General features: G+C 41.2%; 1 protein-coding gene across 1 annotated transcript in view; it reads right to left on the bottom strand.

The window, feature by feature from the left end:
- The window catches only part of SLC16A10 (solute carrier family 16 (aromatic amino acid transporter), member 10), a 98,014-nt gene that overhangs the window by 12,457 nt on the left and 61,819 nt on the right, over positions 1-23,738 (bottom strand). The window contains exon 4 of the mRNA XM_004673772.2: positions 4,244-4,387. Within this exon, the coding sequence (XP_004673829.1) occupies positions 4,244-4,387 (144 nt within the window). The remainder of the gene's footprint in view (positions 1-4,243; positions 4,388-23,738) is intronic.

The following is a 23,738-nucleotide window of genomic DNA, read 5'->3' as shown; positions in this document are numbered from 1 at the left end:
CGGAGGTGGCTTTAGTTTCTCAGTGCAGTGCTTTAACCCGCTGTGCCACCAGGGAGGGCCCAAAATGACTGACTTTTAACTCACTGCTGTATAACTATAGACCAAACATAAGATAGGTTAGAAAAAGCTGTATTTTTTTTTTGTAAATTACATGAAAAGCTCACATACTAAAATGTACCCCCACCCCATGTGTGGCAAATGACTTCAAAGTCAACCATCAATGTATAACATGTAGCACACGCTCAACATTCATCCATTGTACACACACCCCAGCCCAGCCGCATCTCTCACTTGGGCGCCTGTCCCTGCTGGTCTCCTCACTTTGCACTCCTTCCCCTCCCCTTGCACTCTTGCTTCCCTCCTGGTAACACCCTCCCACACACAGAGTAACCACAGTGACCAACTAATGTAAAAATCGACCTTTCTATTCCCCAACACTAAGTCAAAAGACCCACTAGAGGGCTCTCCCTGGTGCGCAGCGGGTTAAAGCACAGCACGGAGAAGCTAAGGCCACTTCTGCATGAGCTCGATCCCAGACCCAGAGGTGACCACATGGCCTGGCAGACCTCTCCTGACCCGCCCGCTGCTCCCCTCAGCAAAGTACTTCGTAGATCTGCCTGCTCTGCTCCCCACTCTGTCTCTGGTGAAGCCTCTCACTGCCCCTGAGCCTGAATCCCAGTTCTGTACGCACAAATAAATCTTTAAAAAAAAAAAAAAAAAGACTCACAATATCTGAAGTAAAAGCTCTTCATCTAGGATTTCAAGACCATGGATAATCGGGCCCCTCATAGCATTCCAACCCCTGACCACTCTTCCTTGTCTACTTAATTTCCCAAACATGCCCATCTCTCCTGTCTCAAATCTTGCTCCAGAAATGTTGGGACTATGCCTTGTTTGCCTCAAAGTGCCAGAGTCTGGGCTGACTCAAATTTTTGAACGAAAGAAAAGCGGGATGTTGGTCATGCAGCAAATATCCATTAGAGGGCTCCCTTGACACTTGAGAAACAAACCAAATATTTCACTAACCGATCGACAAGAAAATGTACAGAGAGGGACTAAGGAAAGAGTGAGTGATCATAAGACATTAAGTACTTTAAAAAGTGCATTCTATCAGCTGCCGGCAATAGTTGTGTGACCGGACTCCTTCCTGTGAATGGCTGCCTGGGCCTTTGAACACACGGATCTCCTCAGCAAGGCACCCTTCTGTTTCTCAGTGTTCACATTTATAATTGAAAAAAGTAACTGTACTTTTCTTCAGAGGGCTGGAGGAAGAGTAAAGGATATGATGTGTGTTGTGTGTTAGGGTGAGGTCACAGGCTGGCCTGTGGATGCACCCAACAAATGGTGGGTATTAGTTCAACTCAATTCATGGTAGTTACTTTATCTGTAATAAATGCCTTTTCCAACTTCCTTGCCCCAATTCTAAATCCCTGAGCTCTCCGTCAAGGCCCTACTCAAATATGGCCCGCCCCTCGCCTACACAGTGGGCAGACTGCTCGGGATCCCTCCCCCAGTCCTCCCCTCCTTGGCTCTCCTCACCTTTCTGCCACAGTCAAGCTTTTGGACCAATCTGTCTGTATTTCCATTTACTAGTGGTCACGTTCAGTCTCTTGCACTTGCCACTCCACTAAAACTACTTTTTGTCAGGTCACTAATGGTCTCTCTCTTACTAATGAAAACCTTTTAGTTTTTAACATGCCTAGGTCACATTAGCGATAAACACTGCTGAGTACTTTTCCTTGGGGCGCTTTTCCCCCACCCACTGGCCACTCCCTCTCAATCTCTCTTGCATAATGGAGTCTTCCACTCACCCTATTATAGCCCAGAAATGCTAAAATAAAGTCTCTAATCCAGTCTCTCATGAGTTCCATACTCAACCTGGTTTTCCCACAAGCACCACAAACGTAACATGGCAAAGGTGTACTATGATTTACTGAACCCCTAATATGGATAAAACAGTACAATGATGCACTTTCTTACATGAGCCACAAATCTGAGACTCAGCCAGGGCCGGTCCCATTGGACCACTGTCCCTTGACCCCCCCTTTTTTTTTATAAATGCTATTTACTGCTGGCAAAACATTTTATGAATGTTGTTTTATGTATTATTATTCTTGTAAGATTTATTTATCTATGCATACAGAACTGGGGTACAGGCCAGAGGTGTAGGGGTGGTGATAGGATCCACCAGAGACAGAGTAGGGAGCAGAACAGGCAGATAGAGACACAGTACACTGCTGAGGGGAGCAGCGGGTGGGTCAGGAGAGGTCTGCCGTGCCATGTGGGTCACCTCCCTGGCCGGGGATCAAATTCGCACTGAAGTGGCCGCAGATGGCCTGCAGTGCTGTGCTTCAACCAGCTGCGCCACCAGGGAGGGCCCCTGTCCCCCATTTTATACCCTGGTTGGTCCCAGTATCTCTACTTTGGTGCTTTATGCCTACACTACTTCATCTCTAAGCCCTCCGCCTCCACTCTTTTTATATCTTTTATTTTTTTTAATAAAGATTTATTTATCTATTCATATGGAGCCGGGGTACAGGCCAGAGATGTGTAGGGTGAGAGAATTCACCAGAGACAGAGAGGGGAGCAGAACAGGCAGCTAGACGAAGTACACTGCTGAGGGGAGCAGCGGGCGGGTCAGGAGAGGTCTGCCTCCCCATGTGGATCTCCTCGCTGCAGGCGGGGATCGAACTCATGCAGAAGTGGCTTTAGCTTCTTAGTGCTGTGCTTTAACTTACTGCGGCACCAGGGAGGGCCACCGCCTCCACTCTTAAACAAACAAAACCCCACAACTTTATTGGGATAAAATTCATGTACCATAAAATTTATCGATCTACAGCCACTGCAGCATGAGTTCAATCCCCTGCCAGAGAGCTGACTCACATGGCATGCAGGCCTCTCCTGACCCGCCTGCTGCTCCCCTCAGCTGAGTATTTTGGTCCATCTGCCTGTTCTGCAACCCACTCTGTCTTTGGTGAATCCTCTCACCCTGCACCTCTGGTCTGTACTTGTGTTCTGTATGCATAAATAACTAAATCTTTAAAAAATAAATAAAATAAAATACATCGTTCAGTAGGTTTTAGTTCATTAACAAAGTTGTACAGTCATTACTTCTAATTTTAGAATCTATCACCCAGAAGGAAACCCCATACTTAATAGAGGCCACGCCACATTCCCCCCACCCCCCACCCCCATCACCTGGCAGCCAGTAATCTGCTTCCTGCATATTTTTGGATATTTCATATAAATGTGACTTTTTATGATTACCTCAACTCTTGCCTCCTTCCTTTACTCTATCTCATCCTTCACAATTACGAGATTAAACGCTAGTAAAAATACAATTCATGTCATGTCGCTCCCTCACTTAAAATCACAGATTTCAAAATAGAATTCCTTCTCTTTTGTGTTCGTACGAGCCCTTCACAACCTGGCTCCTGCCTATGTCCTAGCCAATCAGGCTACCATTCTCTCTCTAGTCTGTTCAAACATTTAGTCTCCCAGATATAACACACTGCATCCATCATTTGTCCAGGTGGTTTCATCTGCTTGGAACACTCTCTTCTGTCTTATCTAACTGCTACACACCTCTTAAACACCCCCCCCCCCAGGAAGCTCACTCAGCCTCTCACTAGTGATTCAGAAGCTCAGCCCAGTTTCCATGGCACCCCTCTGGCATTCCCATTATTCCACCGTGCTGCAGCACTGTTTTGCCTGTCTCCCCATGAGACCATTAGCTACTAACTGAGGGCACAGGCCACGTTTCAACTGCAGCATTTAGCACAATGTCTGGCACGAGGGAGTCACTTAAATACTTGTCAAATGAGTGTCAACGTGATCCTGGAATTAGCATTTGTTTGGTGCACATCCCATAACACCCTAGAGGCAATCTGTAATAAAGAAGCCCAAAAGACACATATACACACCCCTCTGAATTTCACAAGATATTGCAAAAGGCACATGACTATGAGAACTATGCCAAAAATAAAACATTCTTCTTAGAAAAAGCAAGAGCAAGAAGTATTTTGGTTTGGTGGAGTGCCGGGGCCAAACAAAGAAGATTGTTGTTTGATTGCCAGTTTCTCATGTTGAAAACCCAAAACAGAACTGATTTTGCCCTTGAAAAACTACTGACACCAATTCTGGAAAACACTTTTTTCCAGAATTTAAACACATACATACCTATAATGAGATGTTAGATGATAAGGGTAATTTTGCTGGGGGGAAAGAAGGCTTAAGAAAGTACCTGTAGATAAACCTTCTTCACATCAGGCACGTAGTCTGCAATCCGGCCAAAGAGCAGACGTCCAACTCCCGAGGTGATGCCAATGCACATGAGAAGCACCTCTTTATTTTTTTCATCTTGAAATCTTTCATTCACATATTTCATCTGTCGACCAAAGAGACACAGACACACTAAATATGGTACAAAGCTTGACAAGTTTGAAGGTGCTGGACAAATGCCATTGTTTCTCTAGAAGGTTCTATATTCTCACCCCTTTCCAAATTCAATATTGTGCAAAATCAGTGATAACTTTTATGGGAACATATGAAGAAAAGATAACGATTTTGTTTGCATAAAGTAAGAATTTTAATCAGCGGTCTTTTTAAATGTTTCATAAAGGGTTGCCAGCACATACTTTATGAGTTAACACTGAACCATAAGCTAAAGGAAGAGAACAGACCTTTGAATACACAATACAACCTTGTTCCCCCAAGGTCACCCAAGGACGAGCCCATCATCTTCAACCCTGAAAGGCAGTTTCAAGGATAAATTCTGGAGTTTCATTTCTTTTAAGAGGCCCTGAACACCACTTATATCCCTGAAATAAATTAGAGTGGAGAGTGTAGGATAAAAGCATAGTTTCCTCCCTGTGAATTTGTCTATTTGTGTGATAATAGAACAAATAGAGTTCAGAGAAGTTAAAGAAAAATCTCTAGAGAGACTACATGGGTTCAAGTCATGGTTCTACTTCTTGTCAACCTTGTGACCACAGCCTTCTTTTTTCTGTTTAACAAAACCTAGTTCTTCCATCCATAGTCTACATGGAACAGTGACTATTACTCAACAACCTCCCTCAACAATGTTTTAAAAGACAGAGTGATGGCATGTGTTATACCGGGTCTCACTAACATAGCTTTGACCCTAAAGCCCCAAAGTTTCACAGGTTGCCATCCCTTACTTAGCACTTGCAGATTCTCGTGATCGCCCATGATGCTCACACAGAGAAAAGGCATGTCTGTACTCCCATTGCTTTCTCTGAAATCACTGAGATATTACAATAAACACAAACAGTTGTCTCAAACAATTGGATTCACTGTCCACTACCAAGCCTTCTAGAAGTCTGTAAGCAAATTTCCCAGAAAGTCACTGGCCCAGATGGTTTCTATGTGGCACAAAGAGTCTTCCTGGGTGACATCTCCATAAGAGAATTCCACTTTGTACTTTTTTTTAAAGATCTATTTATTTATGCACACAGAGCTGGGGTACAGGCCATCACAGGGGTGATGAGAAGATTCACCAAAGACAGAGTGGGGAGCAGAACAGGCAGATTGACGAAGTACACTGCTGAGGTGAGCAGGAGAGGTCTGCTGCAATTGTGGGTCACCTCCAGGGCTGGGGATCAAACTCACACTGAAGTGGCTGCGGCCAGCTTGAAGGGCTGCGTCCTAACCTGTTGCGCCACAGGGGAGGGTCCCATTTTGTACTTTTTTTTTTTTTTAATAATATAACAGTTTATTTCTACATCATTTTGTACATTTTTTTTTTCATCTCAATTGTAATCCCCGTGGGTTTCCCATCACCAAGTCACCCATGTGCCATCACCATAGTCCTGGGCACTTCCCTCCCCCCACCCCGTTTTTGATCCCATTCCCCACTCCACCCCCACAACCATTTTGTACTTATAAGCCTATTTGGATATGCCATTACCATCTCATCTCTTTTTTCCCTTTCAAACTGATAAGTTTTCCTTAACTTCCGTATTTTTAAATCGACAGAATAATCCTCCCAAATATGCCTATAATCCCAGTAACTCCTTGTTCATCAGTTGTCCCCATCTACCTTTATGCTCCTTAGTTTGATATTACAACACCTCCACAATGAGCCACCAATTTATCCTTGTTCCTTTATTATTCACTGGCCCCTGTATCAGAAATCGAAAACTCAAATGTCTATAGTACTCAGGCAAATAGCATAGAGTAAAATAGACTTGTTTGGCAAAAAGGAGAAACACGTTAGCTAAGTATGACCATATAGGGCCATCAGTGTTGCTAAATCTAACTCCCAGACCCTTTTATTTTAAAGAGAAATCAGAAACCTGAATTTTTGTGTAGAAATGCAGGCACCTAATTTGAATTTAAAACACTCTGTGATTCTACCCCATGTATGCCAAATAAAACATGTCTACAAACTGCATTAGGCCAGCTTTCATCTCAAATCCCATCTAAATCCCATCCTAATCCTATCGGGCCCAGCAGGGTAGGTCTACAGTGTCCTTAAACACACCGGATACGTTCTCGCCTCTCCACATTTCTGCTGCCTTTAGTGCTTCTTACACTTGCTACGTCTTACTCATTCCGTAAGCCTCTGCTGAAACCCCACCATTTCTCGCAGCTGCCCTGATTACCTCAGCCTTACATCTCCTTGTTACTGCCTAGTTTTCATTTGGTGCCTGAAGTACTGAGTGTTCCTACAACTCAGCCTTTTTAGCTTCTACACATTCTCTTCAGTAAACTCTTCCATGTCAAAGTAAACACCTGCCTGCCTATTCCAATGCACCTGCACCTCAAAGCAAACATACCTCATGCTGAATTCATCTCCCACTCCAGCCTGCTCTTCCAGCATTTCACTGAACACTCTACAACAGTCCCACTCACCTGAGATAAGAACCTCACTGACAACCATCCTAGATAACTCCCTCTCCCTCCCTTCAAATCCAATATTCCTAATCTCTCTGACACACTGCCTTTGGTCCATATTCCTCATGGCAGTTTAGTTGGGGTTCTTCTCATTCCACACCGAGACCACTGCAACAGCTTTCTAGCACGCTGCCTGCACTCCTAAATTTCTACTCTTTTCTGAGGCCACCTGATCGATAAATTCAAAATTAAAAAATGGCACTTCTCTGCTTAAAACACAAACTCAAACTCCTCTTTTGCTACTGCAATTCCCCTCTAGCTCCTTCCTCTTGCCCATTATGTTAACACTGCAGGCCAACAGAGCCACTTCTGGCCACTTATAGGCTGCTGAGATGTGATAATTGAGACGCTCTAAATATAAAACACACAGCAAATTAAAAAAAAAAAGACTTAATGAAAAAGAGCATGCAAAATATCACATTAATAATTTAGATTCCACTGAAATAATACAATACTATTTTATAGTTACATAAAATATGAAATTAATTTTTTTCCTTTCTAAGATATGACTACTAGAAAATTTTAAACCATATGTAGGGTTCCATTGATTTTCTACTGAACATTACTGATCTGAGAAATGTACTTGTGGCTCCAAACACAAGATAGCTATTGATAAAGGTGACCTCAAACTGGCTTATTGCTCTAAGACCTTGTCACTACCCATTAAGTGAGTTTAGACAAAGTAGAAACAGATAAACTATGGCTCAATTCTTAAGAAAATAAATAACCTCACTTAAGGCAGGACATAACTACGTTTATTGGTCAGTATTATTTGGAATTTGAATTCAGACTCTAATGTACTAATCCATTTCAAAAGGCACCTAAGAAAGCTATACTTTTTTTTTTTGAAGATTTATTCATTTATGCATATGGGGTACAGGCCAGAGGTGCAGGGGCAGTGAGAGGATTCACCAAAAACAGAGTGGGGAGCAGAACAGGAACATTGATGAAGTACACTGCTTGGGGGAGCAGCGGGCGGGTCAGGAGAGGTCTGCCTCGCCATGTGGTCACCTCAGGGTCTAGGATCGAACTCATGCTGAAGTGGCTTTAGCTTCTTAGTACTGTGCTTTAACCCACTGCACCACCAGGGAGGGCCCAAAAAAAGCTATTCTTTTTTTTTTTTTTTTTTTTTTTTTTAAGATTTATTTATTTATTCATACAGAACTGGGGTACAGGCCAGAGGCTCAGGGACGGTGAGAGGCTTCACCAGAGACAGAGTGGGGAGCAGAACAGGCAGATTGACGAAGTACACTGCTGAGGGGAGCAGCGGGCGGGTCAGGAGAGGTCTGGCTCGCCATGTGGTCTCCTCCGGGGCAGGCGGGAATCGAACTCATGCGGAAGTGGCTTCAGATTCTCAGTGCTGTGCTTTAACCCGCTGCGCCACCAGGGAGGGCCAAAAAAAGCTATTCTTTTTAAGAGACATCTATAGCATTCAAACAAGACAGAATTTGCCAGTTATTCTTTTAGTGAAACTAAGACCACCCCTGCCTGCAAAACTATTGTCCTTGATTAGTTACTTACCCTCCCCTGCTCTATTTGTTTTGTTTTTATTTTCCCCCTGCTCTACTTGTAATCCTAAATAATACAGCAAAATATTTTGGGTCTTTTGAAGTGGGTATATTTTGTAAACTGAAATTATGCTTAAGTGGAAACTTACTTCTTTCACTATTAGGAGCATTATTTCATTGAATTCATTACTGTCATTGAAAATGAAATAAAGCAAATTCGGCTTCTAACACCCTGCCCAACCTTCAGTCAAAATCTGCAAACAATAAAAGTTTCCTTGTGCAGTAAGTCGGGGGATCTGATTTTGGAAAACAAACCATGGGCATGCTGGGCCTCTGGGTTCTAGGGAGTCCTCCACTTTGTGAAGTGGGGGGTGGCCAGTTGCATGTGTCCTGTTTGTACCCCAGTCTCCTAAGGCCACTGCAGCTATTTTCCAAATCCATGCTCATCTCTCACCTCTGGTACCTCTGGAGACTGGCATGCAATTTAGTTTCGCAGAAGGCATGAATATTGGGCAAAATTGATACTTCTGATAATGAGCTGAGTAGAGACATGGAAATATTGAAAGAATGTTTCCACAGTTAATATATTTAAATAACCATAGAGTATGTACTAGAGGCTACTGTCTGCGATGTCATTTTGTTTTGCAGTTATGTTTTTTTTTATGTTTTTTTTTAAAGATTTATTTATGCATACAGAACTGGGATACAGGTCAAAGGTGCAGGGGTGGTGAGAGGATTCACCAGAGACAGAGTGGGGAGCAGAACAGGCAGACTAAGTACACTGCTGAGAGGGTGGGTCACCTCCCTGGGCGGGGATTGAAGTGTATTGAAGCAGCTATGAAGCTGCACTTTAACCTTTGCACCATCAGGGAGAGTCCAGAGCAGTTATTTAAAGGAGACTTTATCCAAAAATGGAAGTACCACTAGGATAGAAATCCACCTTTTATTTGTTTTCAAATGTTTGTTTGTTGCAGGCTGCACGCCTTTAGGAGGGGACGTGAGCCTTGGTGACAGTTTAAATGCTGCCTGCTCCTGAAACAGTCTTTGATCATTCCTCTAACAACTTCCACTAACCACAGTTGTCATTTTTGGATGGTGTGAAATCCTACTTACTGTTTTGCTATCCAAAGATAACCAAGACTTCATATCTCAAAATACTCACTTATTCAAAATGTATGGGTGAGAGAAGGAAAAAAAGACAAATTTCTCTTCCACCTAGCCATCGCCACTTCATACAAAACTGACAGTGTCACTATGGATGACATAGAAGGGAGAGTTCCTTCTCTTTCAACAGAGACAAGAGGTAGATCCCATTTTCAAGAGATCAGGACTGCAGCCCCTGAAAACAATCATCTTGGGGGATTGGCCTTGGCATGGTTTCTCCCCTCTCCAACTCTTCCCTAAAGGGAGCCACAGGGTCAGGTACTGGGAGACTTCCCTGGGTGTTCCTCCACTAAGAGTGAACCCAAGCTGAGTCCTCTGGCTCTCAGTCAGCCATGATAGTAGTTTAATGGCTGTCCATAATATAAAGCCAACTCCAGGAAAGCATGAGAAGCTCTTAACTCCTCTTCAACAAATGATTTCACAAAAGTGTCCAATAGAAGGGAACCGAAGTCATTTTGTTTACAGAAGTGCCTCAAAACCTGTAGGGGTACACACCAGTAAAACAAGGTGGTCACTAATGTCTTAGTTTCTAACACTGTATTACCTGGCCACGCCATCCTGATCACTGGTCTCGTTAACCCCTGTCCCCTTTTTAAGGGATGGGTAGTTTTGGGTTAATGTTTCTTATGTAATGTTTATATAACATTACATAAAGAGAATGATAAAACTTCATAGCAAACAAGTTAAAGTGCATACCTTTGGGGAATGGTAGTGAAATAAACAGACTGGGGAGGACTCTTAAAGGTAACTATTTCTGAGCAGTGGCCTTGAAGCAACAGCTGACCAGCCCAAGTACCAACCACTAACAACACCGGTGTTTTAAGGGAGGAAAACAGGGCAAAAGCAGGCCCAACAGAGCCCTGGAGGCTATGGGACTAATAGAGGGTAAGTGCCTTTGCAGACGAGGGGAAATATATCAACAGTATTTATCATCCACTGTTGCTGCAGTTACTATGCCCTTTGGGAGACAAACAGATTCCAGGCACACAGTCATCTGTCCTTGCCTGTGATGATGGATTCTCTAATCCTCTGCCTTCCTCTTGATCAAACTGGAATGAGGGGAGACATCAGGAAGGCAAGTGAACCCATTCTGTCTCTAATGGAATGAACACTTTTGGCCAAGGTGGGATTGGGAGTAGAAAACCTGTGTCTCTCAACTTTACATAGTGCATTCAAAATTGGGGAATCAATGCTCCCCCATATTTTCAGTGGTTTTGGAGTTCAGAATGATTTCTATAGCTTCCTACTTCGAAAAGGGATAGTGAGTTCAGAGCTTTTACTCACTTGCTATTCACTCAAGATAACCAGCTTAGGCTTGCCACCTCATGCCTGCAAGCAGTTAATACAGTAATTTCAAGAATACATCCATCTCAGCACTAGAAAAGTTATTCCATAACATAAAAAAAATCTGCAAATCTGCTTTAGTAACTTTTTAAATGGTAAGCTAAAAGATAATAAAAAGGGGAGCCTGGCCCCTTTAAAAATAAGGTGTACAAGCTCTCCTGGTGGTGCAATGGGTTAAAGTACTGCATTATGAAGCTCTCCAAAGCCACTGCAGCACGAGATCAATCCCTGCTAGGGAGCTGACCCACATGGCATGGCAGGCCTCTCCTGACCTGCCTGCTGCTCCTCTCAGTGTATTTCAGTAGATCTGCCTGTTCTGCTCCCCACTCTGTCTCTGGTGACTCTTTTCACTCACCATACCTCTGGCCTGTACCCCAATTCTGTAAGCATAAATAAATCTTTTTAAAAAAATAAGATGTACATTTGAAAGGGAGTAGAGAGTCTGCTGGAGCAGTTAATGGATAATCTCAGAATTTGAAGCAGATCAAAACTTTACACTACCCTTTGACTTCAAAGTAAGATGAACAGAAATCTTCTGAATGGAAGAGGATTCCACCCCTCCAGGTCCCCCCACCGTTTTTCAAACAACTGTGTTTATCTCTGTTTTTGCTAAGAAAAGAAAATTAAAACAGGCAGGCATTTCCTTAGGAAGTTTTGTATCAGCACCGTCCAGCAGCGAGTCCAGTGAGATGATTAACAGTGGCAGAAAACTAGCTCTATCAGTTGGGGTGCATGAAGTTAAGGCTTTTACATCATGTAATGCTGAAATAGCACTTTTGACCATTAATACAGGTACTTCTTGATTAGGTGAGTCTGAAAGTGTCATTTGAGGCTGTTAAACCTGATCAAATGTACTTTGAAGATAACACAGCTCTTAGGAAAGGCAGATGGGGCTGGGGAAGGAAAGCAACCACTTCTTGGCTGGCCATCACTCTAAGGACGCCCACCTTTCAGCAGTCTAATGCCTATTTCTCGTGAGGTAATTCCATCCTGGCTCAGCTTGTGCAGGTGCCTACTGCATCTCAGCCGCTGAACGGGAGAGCTGACCTTTAGCCCCCCAACCTCTGGAAGATAGGGGTAGTCGGTTCTGTTTGTTTTTTTAACTCAGCCAGTCTTTCCGTTTCATTAAGATGGGTTTCCATGGTGTTGGTAATCACCCATGGCATTCTAAAGACACAGAAAAGTCAGGAGTGATAAAAGAAAGCAAGAGTTTCCAAAGTGAGGATTATTTATGGCCCGCAGGAAAAGAAGAGTTCAGAAGAAAGATGTTTAATGGTTGGAGAAACCGGGGCCTCATTTTGAAAATATTTCTAACCCTAAAAACTCTCCAGAGTCCTTGCTATTTTTCCCTTTCTGCTTTTTAAAGAGTAAATTACTTAGGTGATCCAACAGGAAAAAAAAAAAAAAAAGTCCACTCTAGACGTAGAATTATTTAGATTGGGTAAAGTGTTTTTAGAGGAATTATCAATAAAAACTAATTTGGAGTTTAGCTACCAGTTCAGATAATCCAGAATTTTAAAAACTTAAAATGGACTTTATCTAAATATAGAAAATAAATGACTAATATCATTAGGTAATTTGAAATTATTTAGAAATTGAACAATCTGTGCAAGGTATCTCACAAATTGTCAAAAATTATTCTAGTCCTTCCTAAACAATGAGAAGTGTTCAACCTGTTGGTTTACTGAACTGCCTCCTCATTCCACTAAAGACTAAATTTGACTCCTTGGAGTCTCCCTCCTGGCACACTCTCTGATTCTAGGTTCCTGGTTAGTTTGGACTAACGTGGACTGTTAGTTAAGACTGTGTTTGTGAAGAAGTCAGGCAGCCCTTACTGTGCTCTTCAACATGACTCAGGCTCACCCACATTCCCCACTCCCTACACCCTCGCTGACAGCAATGGTTCAGCAGAGCACTTTGAAGACACGCAGTGGTTATAAAGCCTTCACAGATGTGCTCTCCTGTTTGTGATTCTTTAGTCATGAATGTGGAAAAGTACACCAAAATGAACAAATGTACTCAACAAAAGGCCAGCTGATTTAAGTTAAAATTTTGGAAGTTTAAGACAGACTTCATTTTAAAGCAGAAGGGATAATTTCAGACAGTATTACTCAAATCACTAGGATTTGGGGGTAATTTGCTAATGTCTCGCTGTCAATAAAGTCAGTAAGCCAGATTTATTATTTTTAAAGATTTATTTTATTTATGTATATAAGAACTGGAGTATAGAGCTGAGAGGATTCACCAGAGACAGAGTGGGGAGCAGAACAGGCAGATCTACTGAAATACACTGCTGAGGGGAGCAGCGGGTGAAACAGGAGAGGTCTGCTGTGCTTGCCCTGTGGGTCAGCTCCCTGGCCAGGGAACTAATGCTTGCAGAAGTGACTGGAGATAGCTTGATAGCACTGACTTTAACCCCTGCACCACCAGAGAGGCCCTAACCAGATACATTGTAAATTAGAAAAATTAGTTCCATTTCTTCTTGAACAGTAAGAAACATTAGTTCTTATTCAGCTTCTAAAATTCACCTTAATTCTTAAGTGATGAAAGATTGAGACTTCCATGAAAATTCTACCTTCTTCTAAATTGCCCTCACTAAAAGGCCATCAGACTAGTGATGTTGGCTAGAGAAATTTCCCAAAGCTTCCTATTATCCTTCTCTTCTCCAGTCTTTGTAAGGCACAGTATTGAGTTATCCTACTAATTCTCAGAGTTATCTAGTTGTTCTCCCTATCATCATATGAAAACCAAGATTTTAAAAATCTGAATGAAGATAAAAAATTGTTAAAATTGATCCTAGATCAGTCTCCCTTCCTCTGTTGTAATTTCCACATACGTTGAGATTTTCCATTCCAATTTTTACCCTTTCTTAAGGATAAGACTATTTTGGAGTGGAAGGATGAGTGGATGGTATGTGATTACTTTAAACCTGTTCAGTTGTTTCTTGTGATCATAAAGCATACGGGAAAAAAAGGACCATACTCCTGTAGGATGGATAAGAATGGCCTCTGTGGTCTGGATTAAGGCAGCCGGCAGAGCGGAGAAAAAATCTTTGTGGACTGCGAGCTGGAAGGTGTAGGCATAGTAGAAGACATGTGTTTGCAGCCAAATTATGATCCTGCTCCTTACTGATACAAAGATCTTGGGCATTTGTTCTTTGGTCATAACAAATACAACATGTAGCTTCACACTATGAGAGGAACCACTGCCTTGGAATTATTCTGGAAATTGATGGGGGTTATTTTTATATTTCTGATAACAGTTTGTATCCAAGCATTACCTTTTTTACTTACATTTTTATTATAAAACTTAAATCAATAACATTCACCTTAATAGCCATTTTTATGCATACAGTTCAGTGGCATTAAGTATACTCATTGTTTTATACAGCTATCACTACCACCCATGCTCAGAACTCTTTTATTTTCCCAAAGTAAAATTCTATCCCATTCACCGAGTGATATCTTCTCATTTTCTCACCACCCCATTCCCTAGAAACACCCATAATACTAAAATTCACTCCCCTAAAGCAATCATTAGACACCTCATCTAAGTGGAATCAGACAATACTGGACCTTTTGTGACCGGCATAATGCTTTTGGGTTCACTGGTATTGTGTTTCCCAAGTCTTAACATATTACTTTATTCAAAATGTCTTCTTTTACTTCTCCTGTTATAAGTGGGCCACTATTGCTTTTTTAAAATGTGCACGTGTAAGTTTATGATTAACGAATTTTGGTTCAGTAGAGAAAAGGTAGCACAAAGCCTAACACACTGCTCTAGAGTCATGGGGGGGCTGCTGTGAAGCTCAAGGTAATGCAGAGCTTAGAAAGCATCTCGCATGGACAGTGGACAGGGACACCAGCACTGGGCATTTCGGTGCAAGTACCTGTAACAGCTGAAGAGCAGGAGCAAAGAAACACCTGCAAAGAAGAGCAATTATTGCTGAGGCACACACCGGTAACTAAGAACTTTCTTCAAAACAACAGTTGGTGAGAAAGGTCAGGAACTATGAGAAGTCTCTGAGTCAGCTCCTGAGGAATCAGACACATACAAGGAAGGCGTGTCTACACAGGAGAAGTACAATTAAGTGACAGATTCATGGTTTATGCATCACAAAGTCATCCATATGTGGCAGCATTTTAAATTCTACAGGTGTGTGCAAGGATCAAAAGGGGTATCTGCATCTGTAAGCTACTTGCTAGACTGTGGTCACCCTCAGGTAGCCCATTCTTCTGGAAGCAGTTGGGAAAAGGTAAAATGTGCAGGAGGCATTATTTTATATACTTTCATCGGACTGGCAATGGACCTCTTGCCATTCCTTCCCATATCCTTGAGTCATTCCACACTGAAACTAGTCCAGATAAGCATAAAAGGGCTTTCATTTCTATTTTTCAAGCTTTAAGCCACACTCTGTCACTGTATGTATGTAACCAAGAGGAAGTCTCTAAACCAAATTATCCCTCTCTCTGTAAGCTACAAGCAAAACTGTTCTCATCTTGTGGAGTTAGATATTGAAGATTAAAGAATGAACTTGAAGAACATAAAGTGCTATTAGAATGAATAATTATGGTAGGGAAACTAGCAGACCTTGGTTTTCAGCAAGTCAACCAACCGACTAAGCTCAGCCTGAAGTTGGCCAAAAAATATTTGTAGGTCAGGTAGGTGCTAGGTGCTGAGAGTGGAACAATGATGAGGTGGTGGCTCTGTCTCCACTTGAGAACTATCCAGTTTACCTGTTTCTTCTTTATCATTTCCTCAGGTGTCAGGACACTTTCCACACAAAATTTTAATGTATTTTGTAGGTAAATTCACAATTTTCACCAGACTTTCCCATATTTACATTGAATACATTATACATATTATAGGGCCTTACAAAAATAAACTATCGCTGCTTTTCAATGTAAGTTAAAATTAGCCATTTTAAAATATCTGTTGATTTCTTTCTCCCCAAGAATTGAAAATCTTATAGTGGCTTGGGGCTTACAGTCTAGAGATAATTTTCATGCCTAAAAAACTATGTATCATTTCTAAATACTGTTAAATTAGCTATACTTATTTTTTGCTATGCAATTTGGAACACATGACAAACACTGCTTACTAAAAGCAGCAGCTTCAGTTTTAATTATTTGTGTCTTCTAGATTTCTTATGTATTAATAACATCCCAATGTACAGAGCTTCTATGCTACTATATTACAATTTGGGGGGAAAATAATCAAAAAATTTCCCAAAACCCAACTAACTTGTTTTGGTGATAGTGTTCTGTAGATATATAACTTCACCATTAACGAGTCACAAGTGGCCAGAGAAGTCTTCTTATGAAAATGCTGGTGAATGTTGCCTAAGACTGGAAAGGGGGCCAATTTTCACTAACCTGAGCAGTCAAACTGCAGCAGATGTTGAGTTCTGCAGGGAAATAAATGCAAGGTTAGAAAAGCAAGAAAAGCATAGACACTGTTGAAAAGTAGTTATAAAATGAAGGAAAGAAGGTGTCTAATCACTCATGTAATAACTACATGAGAACTGAGGAAAGCAGAGTAGCTGGATATATAAAAGCAGTGAATAAAGCTTCTGAAGAAAAGGAAGGCATGGTTCCTATATAAGAACTTTTCATTTTAATTAAAATTTGAAAAAAAGGAAAAAGGACATTAAAATTTTTAGTTTAAAATTCATCAACCATTGGCTGACTTTCAAGAGAGGTATTACTGAAATTGTTTGAATTAAAATTTGAAAAAAGGAAAAAGGGCATTAAAATTTTTAGTTTAAAAATTCATCAATTGTTTGTCATAAGCTTCCCAAGGACAAGAAGCTTTCTTATTTTTGTATCTTTCAATAATGTAACGTTGCCCTTCACCAAGCACTTTTAGTCACCCCTCAGAGAAGTTCCTGACCTTCCAAACTGAACTTCCCTCCCACATCATCTTCCATCTCATTCCATTTTCACTATCTAAACACCACCTGATTTATGTGTTTACTTAATGGGCTCTGTGACAGCAGAGTCTACAACTCTTCTCACCACTGCATCCCCACACCTGGAGAGTGACTGGCGCCCAGCAGGTGTTCAGTGCGTACCTGTCAAATGATTGAATGCTTGCATCTGTTCACTGAGTTGAAAGTAGAGGCACACACACACACACATACACGGGAAAAAGAAAACAGTGACAGATGGAATAACCCATCCTAAGCCTATTCTAATAAAACCCTTGCCGTTTAGTTGAACAAAACCCTCTGAACCTCAAAAACTCTTATCGATTAGTGGGAGAAGAGGTATCAGAGCAGCTTTCCTCATAATGGATGGCTAAGAGTTGATTCAGAAAATGTATAGGTGAAGTAAATATGTTCACATCCATTTAGATATTCATTGGGAAGAGAATAAATAGATTAAATGAAGTGAATGAATGGATGAAACATTTCTAGACCACATAACAAAAATTCACCGGAAATATAGGTGGCGGTAGAGTGCCTGTGCATACATAACCAGCACAAAGGGAATCTCAGTGGATAAATTCTGATATTTAAATTAACAGGATCTACAAAGAAAAAACCTGTCAAAGAAACTTTATATTCCTATTTTTGAATGAAAAGTAGAAAAGCAGGCCCTCCCTGGTGATGCAGCAGGTTAAAGCACAGCACTGAGAAGCCAAAGCCACTTCCGCCTAAGTTTGATTCCCGCCTGCCCCGGAGGTGACCACATGGCGCGGCAGACCTCTCCTGACCGCCCGCTGCTCCCCTCAGCAATGAATACAGCCCATCTGCCTGTTCTGCTCCCCACTCTGTCTCTGGTGAAGCCTCTCGCCGCCCCTGAGCCTCTGGCCTGTACCCCAGTTCTGTATGAACAAATAAATAAATCTTTAAAAAGAAAAGAAAAGTAGAAAAGCAAAAATTACTTCAACTAGAAAGTCTTGTTGAAAAAGCCATGTGATTACTTTTTATTCTGTAAGGAATCACAGCATTTTGCATAAATGACATCAAAGTAACAATTAACATAATGATAATTAGAATGGTAAACCAAAACCGAGAATTAAAAGGAGAAAAAAAATGGAGGAAAATGAAACTTTTAATTCCTAATATTTAGCCCCATGCATTTAGCTTCCAAAACAAAAACAAAAACAAAATTAGGGCCCTCCCTAGCGGTGAAACTGGTTAAAGCACAGCACTAGGAAGCTAGCCCCAGCTGTTTTAGAGGAAGTTCAATCCCGGACCTCTCCAGTCTCTCCACTGCTCCCCTCAGCAGTGTACTTCATCAATCTGCCTGTCCTGCTCCTCACTCTGTCTCTGGTGAAGCCTCTTTCCCCCGACAGGTTGGCCAGTACCCCGGGTCTTGTATGCATAAATAATCTTTTTAAAAATGCTGATAGAGTTATTTCATTCTTCTAGTAATTATGTTTCTGCTATGTACACATTCACATTTTACACTGTGATAAGCCTCTCTTTTCCTTGGATATTCTTGGATGTTACAACTGGTTCTGCCACTTCTACACCTATGTAACTTTTGGCAAGCAACTTAACCTTTCTGTGTGTCTTAGTTCCGTGTAATTAAAAAAAAAAATCAAGAATAAAATTAAAGTACCAATTTAATCCCCCTGAACTCTAAATTACTATTACACTTTTTTGTAGTCATTTAAGTATTTTATTAAGCCACTCTCTTCAGAAGACCCAGGGACACCAGGCTCAAACCCCAGTTACACTAGATACCATGAGCAACTTGTCTCACCACGCAGATCCGGTTTCTCTCCTGCTAAAAGGAACTCTGATCATGCCTATCTCAAAGGAGGGCCCTGAGGCTCCAGTGAAAGACGTTTGTGGAAGCTCCTTACAAACTATATGTCAACACAAATGGGACATCAATAAGTATTCCATTTGTTTGAAAGAAGCGTGTGATATAAAACCAGCCGTTGAATGGCTGTGAGGGCCCAGGCACGCAGAATCGCAGCCTGGATGCTGCAGTTGTTGTCCCCCTGTCACTCAAGGTGGACATGGATACTGACATGGCTGGTTGCATAACTGCACAACAGATGTCCATGCTTGCAATTCTGCTTCCAAATAGTTAAGTGTTGCCCTTTAAATGAGTTTTTTCCCAATTTTTTGTAAGGGAATAGAAAGTTCCTGGTTGTCACTGAGCTTCCTGATACTAAGGGCTGGGATGGGGAGGAGAAGCTAGATAGAGATAACTAAGGTAGGAAAGGGGAAAGCCAAGGTGGAAATGGACAGCAGATTGGCATCTGAGGACAATCAGTAAACAATGTGTACTTCGCTTGAACTTTCCATGGGTGAAGAGTGTTCCCTACAGCATGATTACAGGAGAAGTTCTGTCTTCCCTTATGCTCGAAATTCTTAGAATTAATGTCTTCAAGGACTTCTCCAAACGAAGGGATGGCCCGAACTTGGAGATGGGGTTAAACTAGCAGAAGTATACTCTCCATGGGATAAGAAACTCTCTTCACCTACCAGAGCCAGTTGGTAAATGTGGGATAAAATCAAGGTCCAAATATAGCCTCAAAGGGAAGATGCTTCAAATTAGGAATTCTATCACACTCTAAAAGAACACTTTTCTGGTTGATACAAGAATAATGACAGGGGCCTCCCTGGTGGTACATGGGGTTAAGGCTCAGCACTATGAAGCTATCAGCAGCCACTGCAGCACAAATTCGATCCCAAGCCAGGGAGCTGACCCACATGGCATCACACACCTCTCCTGTCTCACTCACTGCTCCCCTCAGCAGTGTTTTTCAGTCGACCCGCCTGTGTCTGGTGAATCCTCTCACCTCTCCCCTACCTCTGTCCTACATCCCAGCTCTTATATGCATAAATAAAGAAATCTTAAAAAAAAAATCACAACACAGCCCTTTATGAGTTAATTTTGTTCCTCAAACCTGAACAAATTTCAATTTGATACTAATCCAAAGATGGATCAGCAAATGACCACATTACAGTTAAAATCTGAGGTAACTCAGAAGTATATTTTAACAAACAAACCCTGAAACAGAACAAACATGCCTGGTGAAACTCATTAACAAGAAAGAGCAGTTTTCCAGCAGACTAAGCTTTCAGAGCCTTTTCAAGACATCCATGATCCATTAGTGGCCTGAGAGAATCTGTAACTCTAAAATCCAAGCAATTTACTTTTTTCCCCATTTTCCTATAATAGTAATTAGGTTAATCAACTATATAATAGGCCTTACTATTTTTATTTATGTATGTATTTTTGTTTTTCTACTATACTTCGTGTTTATTGTAGAAAATAAATTTGCACATAAAACTGCATATTCCAAAAAAAAAAAAAAACACCACATATTCCATGTTCTGCTTGTCACAGATTGTGAAAAGCAATTCCATTTCCTTCAATTCACAGTGAGTAGAGATTACAAGAGGAGAGGGAGGAATTGGAAGTAGGTTAAGTGATGTCTCCTCACTCATATTACATCAGCACAAAAGCCTGCTTCCTCCAGGGTCCACTCCACAGCTGTGGGGCCTGCTCTGGGCACGGGATGGCTCAACATCAACTCTGTTTTCAGTTCTGAGAGAAGAGAGGGAACTTACAAGGCAAAGAAAACACTAGCCTAAGCCCAGTGTGGCTGATAACCACTTCTCTGAGAGGAGGCCATGAAGGAACAGCAGACTTTCATGAAGAACATAAAGCCCAGAGTCTGAGACCTGTGTTCAAACTGCAGCTCTGAGTATACATCAGTGGGTGACCTTGAAAGGCAGAGCTTAGCAAAATCATTTCCTTAACTCTGATTGTGATGGTTAGATGAGACTTTGCAGAAATGCTGGAAATACGATGGATTCTTAACAAAAATCACCTGTTTCACTCTGAGGTAACCCCTGAGAACCTGTATGTGGTCTTATGTATCTGTACAGCTCAGCAGCCCAAGACTGACTTGGAGCAAAGTTCTTGTTCAGCTTGTGACATGAGCATGTTCCTTGACTCATGAGGTCATTTTAGTGGTGACGGCCACGTTTTAGTATTGACCCATCTGGGCCATTTGAGTAGTATTTGGCTTTGCTCTAAGCTATAAAATCTGTCTTGCAGTATGGCATGCCCCATTTTATTGACTGACTAGCCTCAAAGTTTCCTTGTTAGTTTAAAAATACAACTTGTTTGTTCCCAATTATAGCTGGACTTGGTGTCCACTTAATTGCCTTGTCAGGAGTTGCTGTCCAACCCAGCATTAGATAAATGGGATATTTCTACTGGTCAAAGGTAGATAGGACAGTGAATTATGAACTGCCACAAAACTAAGATATATCTTATCACAGGGTTTTCTGCAAATAGGCTCATAAGCATATATAGTGCAGAATTCAGATTAAGTCACTAACAGAGTGACAAGAGTCTAAAGCTTAAAAACTGAAAATTCACCTGTCATATCTTCTAGAATCAAAGAATACAGGTAACTAAACAATGATATTTTTAGGGTGAGTAGTGGAAGAGAGACGTGAAAACAATTAAAAGGAAAGCATCATTCTTACAGTGAGGATGGAAGATTTCAATGAAAAATGTTATATCATCATTGTCATTCTTAGGTATCTATCAGTGATTTATGGTCAGCGCACTATCAAAGCTACAGATAGGGACTTGTGATCGGAGTAAGGCTCCTACATCCTGAGCCTGTTCTTACACAGACCACCCAAGGCCCTTTGAGGTTTTCAATTTCTACATAAGACAAACATCGATTTCCTAGCTTTCCCTGTTAATGGGGATGGCCACAAAAAGCTCCTATTTCCTCCATCCATTCATTTAATGGTAACAGAGACATGGAAGTTTCATCTCTATATTAAGTTATAATTTCAACACATATATATAAAGCTGCAGATTACTGTAAAACACACCAATTCAGTCTTCCATCAACAGGTGGCATTAGTGTTATGCAATTTCTGAGGCTTGCTAAGCTTGAATTTACTTGTTAAGTATTTAATGAATACCATCTTGTCCAATAAATACAAAATGTGAAAAATCATTATAGCCTCAAAATAGAGACTTTTTAAGATTAAAATGGAGAGATGAATAGCATTTATATATGGACAAATAAACACTTTTCCATACAATATTTAGTCATTCAACAAATATTTGAGCATCCACTGTATAGTAGGCACTGTGTTAAGTGTTTGGACTCTATTTTTGAGATTTAGAAAGACGCTTAGTGTCAAGGGGCTTACTTTCTAGTAGATGTATACATACAGCAGGCAAACATAATAAGAAAATTACTAATATGTTATTATATGTTGGTAATTTGTGAGATTATTATAACTAATATGCTGGTTATTGAGAAAGTTAGGTCTCAATTTTATCTATGCATTTGTATCCTTACCATGGAGATTTTAAGTGGGCAGGCCTAGAGTAGACATCATTTCACAGCTTCCCAGTGACAATATGAGTCTTACTTTTAAAAGTCAGCTACTAAAGATAAAACTCCCAACCTTGTTTTCTGAGCAAAATAGTAAAAAAGCATACATACCCACTCTCAAATCATCATGTACAGTCTAACAAAGAAGTAAAGATTTTAGAATTTTTAACATCCATGAGAACATTTCACTGTACTTCTGAATCTTCAAAGATTATTTACCTACATAAATAACTTAGTTGTTTAGTTGATGAAGAATCCAGTTGTATCACCAAATTTCATGCTAACAAGGTCCATCTATGAAGCTTTTACTAATCACCTTCAAATGGATATCTTCTCCTATCACTCTCCAATAACCACCATCCCTCCAAACAGTTCAACCAGCTATTCCATTGTTCTAAATTAAAATAACTCATTTTTATACCAGAAATGGGAGAGATGCTTTAGAAACATGTACTCTAACCCTTCCAACAATTCTGCAAAACTGGGTTTATCCCTACTTTATAGGTGAAGAAACTAATACCTAGAGAGATTACCCAAGGTTACCTAACTAATAAGGGACAAAACTAGGATTTAAACCCACGTTTGTCTCACATCAGTCTACCTTTCCTGGCCATACAATACTACCCTCATAAAAGTACTGCACTAATAATCATCAGTCACTATCACTATGGTCTTAGGCCATGGTTTTGGGCTTTTTCTTTCTTTCCTTTTTTATATCCCAAAGGGTAGGTTTATTATAAAAGGGAGAGAAGGTAAAGAATGCTTGCACAGACTCTAGAGGGCAAAAAGAGTTCCCCAAGAGGAACAGGTTTGCTAAAAGAGAGGCATGCATAGTGACAGGTGGGCAGAAAGGCTGCCACAAGGGAACAGAATGGCAAAAATAAGCACCTGCATAGGCACAGGTGGGCAGGACAGCTGCTGCTTTATGCCACAGGCACTACATTGTTGTGAAGATTAAATAAGATAATGCACGGAAAAGTTCTTTATAAAGGACTAGGACTTTTATTATTATGTTTACTAGATCCTATGTTCTGTCACAAGACTTCTGCCTTATGTATAGATCCCTGTCAGCACCCAATACAGAGTTTAATATGAATTGAACATCATCTTCTAATATTTGGAAAGATTTAAGATATCATTTCCACTTTTTTTTTAAAGATTTTATTTATTTATTTGTACAGAACTGGGATACAGGCCAGAGATGTGGAGGGTGAGAGGCTTCACCAGAGACAGAGCGGGGAGCAGAACAGGCAAATCGACGAAGTACACTGCTGAGGGGAGCAGCGGGCAGGTCAGGAGAGGTCTGCCACGGCATGTGGTTGCCTCCGGGGCAGGCGGGGATCGAACTCAGTGGAAGGGGCTTTAGCTTCTTAGTGCAGTGCTTAACCCGCTGAGCCACCAGGGAGGGCCCCATTTCCACTTTAAAGGGGAAAGTGGTTCCTGCCACTCCACCAAACC

Source organism: Condylura cristata, unplaced genomic scaffold (genome assembly GCF_000260355.1).
Source record: "Condylura cristata isolate star-nosed mole 26May11 unplaced genomic scaffold, ConCri1.0 scaffold00001, whole genome shotgun sequence".
In the NCBI taxonomy this organism is placed as follows: domain Eukaryota; kingdom Metazoa; phylum Chordata; class Mammalia; order Eulipotyphla; family Talpidae; genus Condylura; species Condylura cristata.
This window is presented reverse-complemented; position numbering and strand designations above follow the sequence as displayed.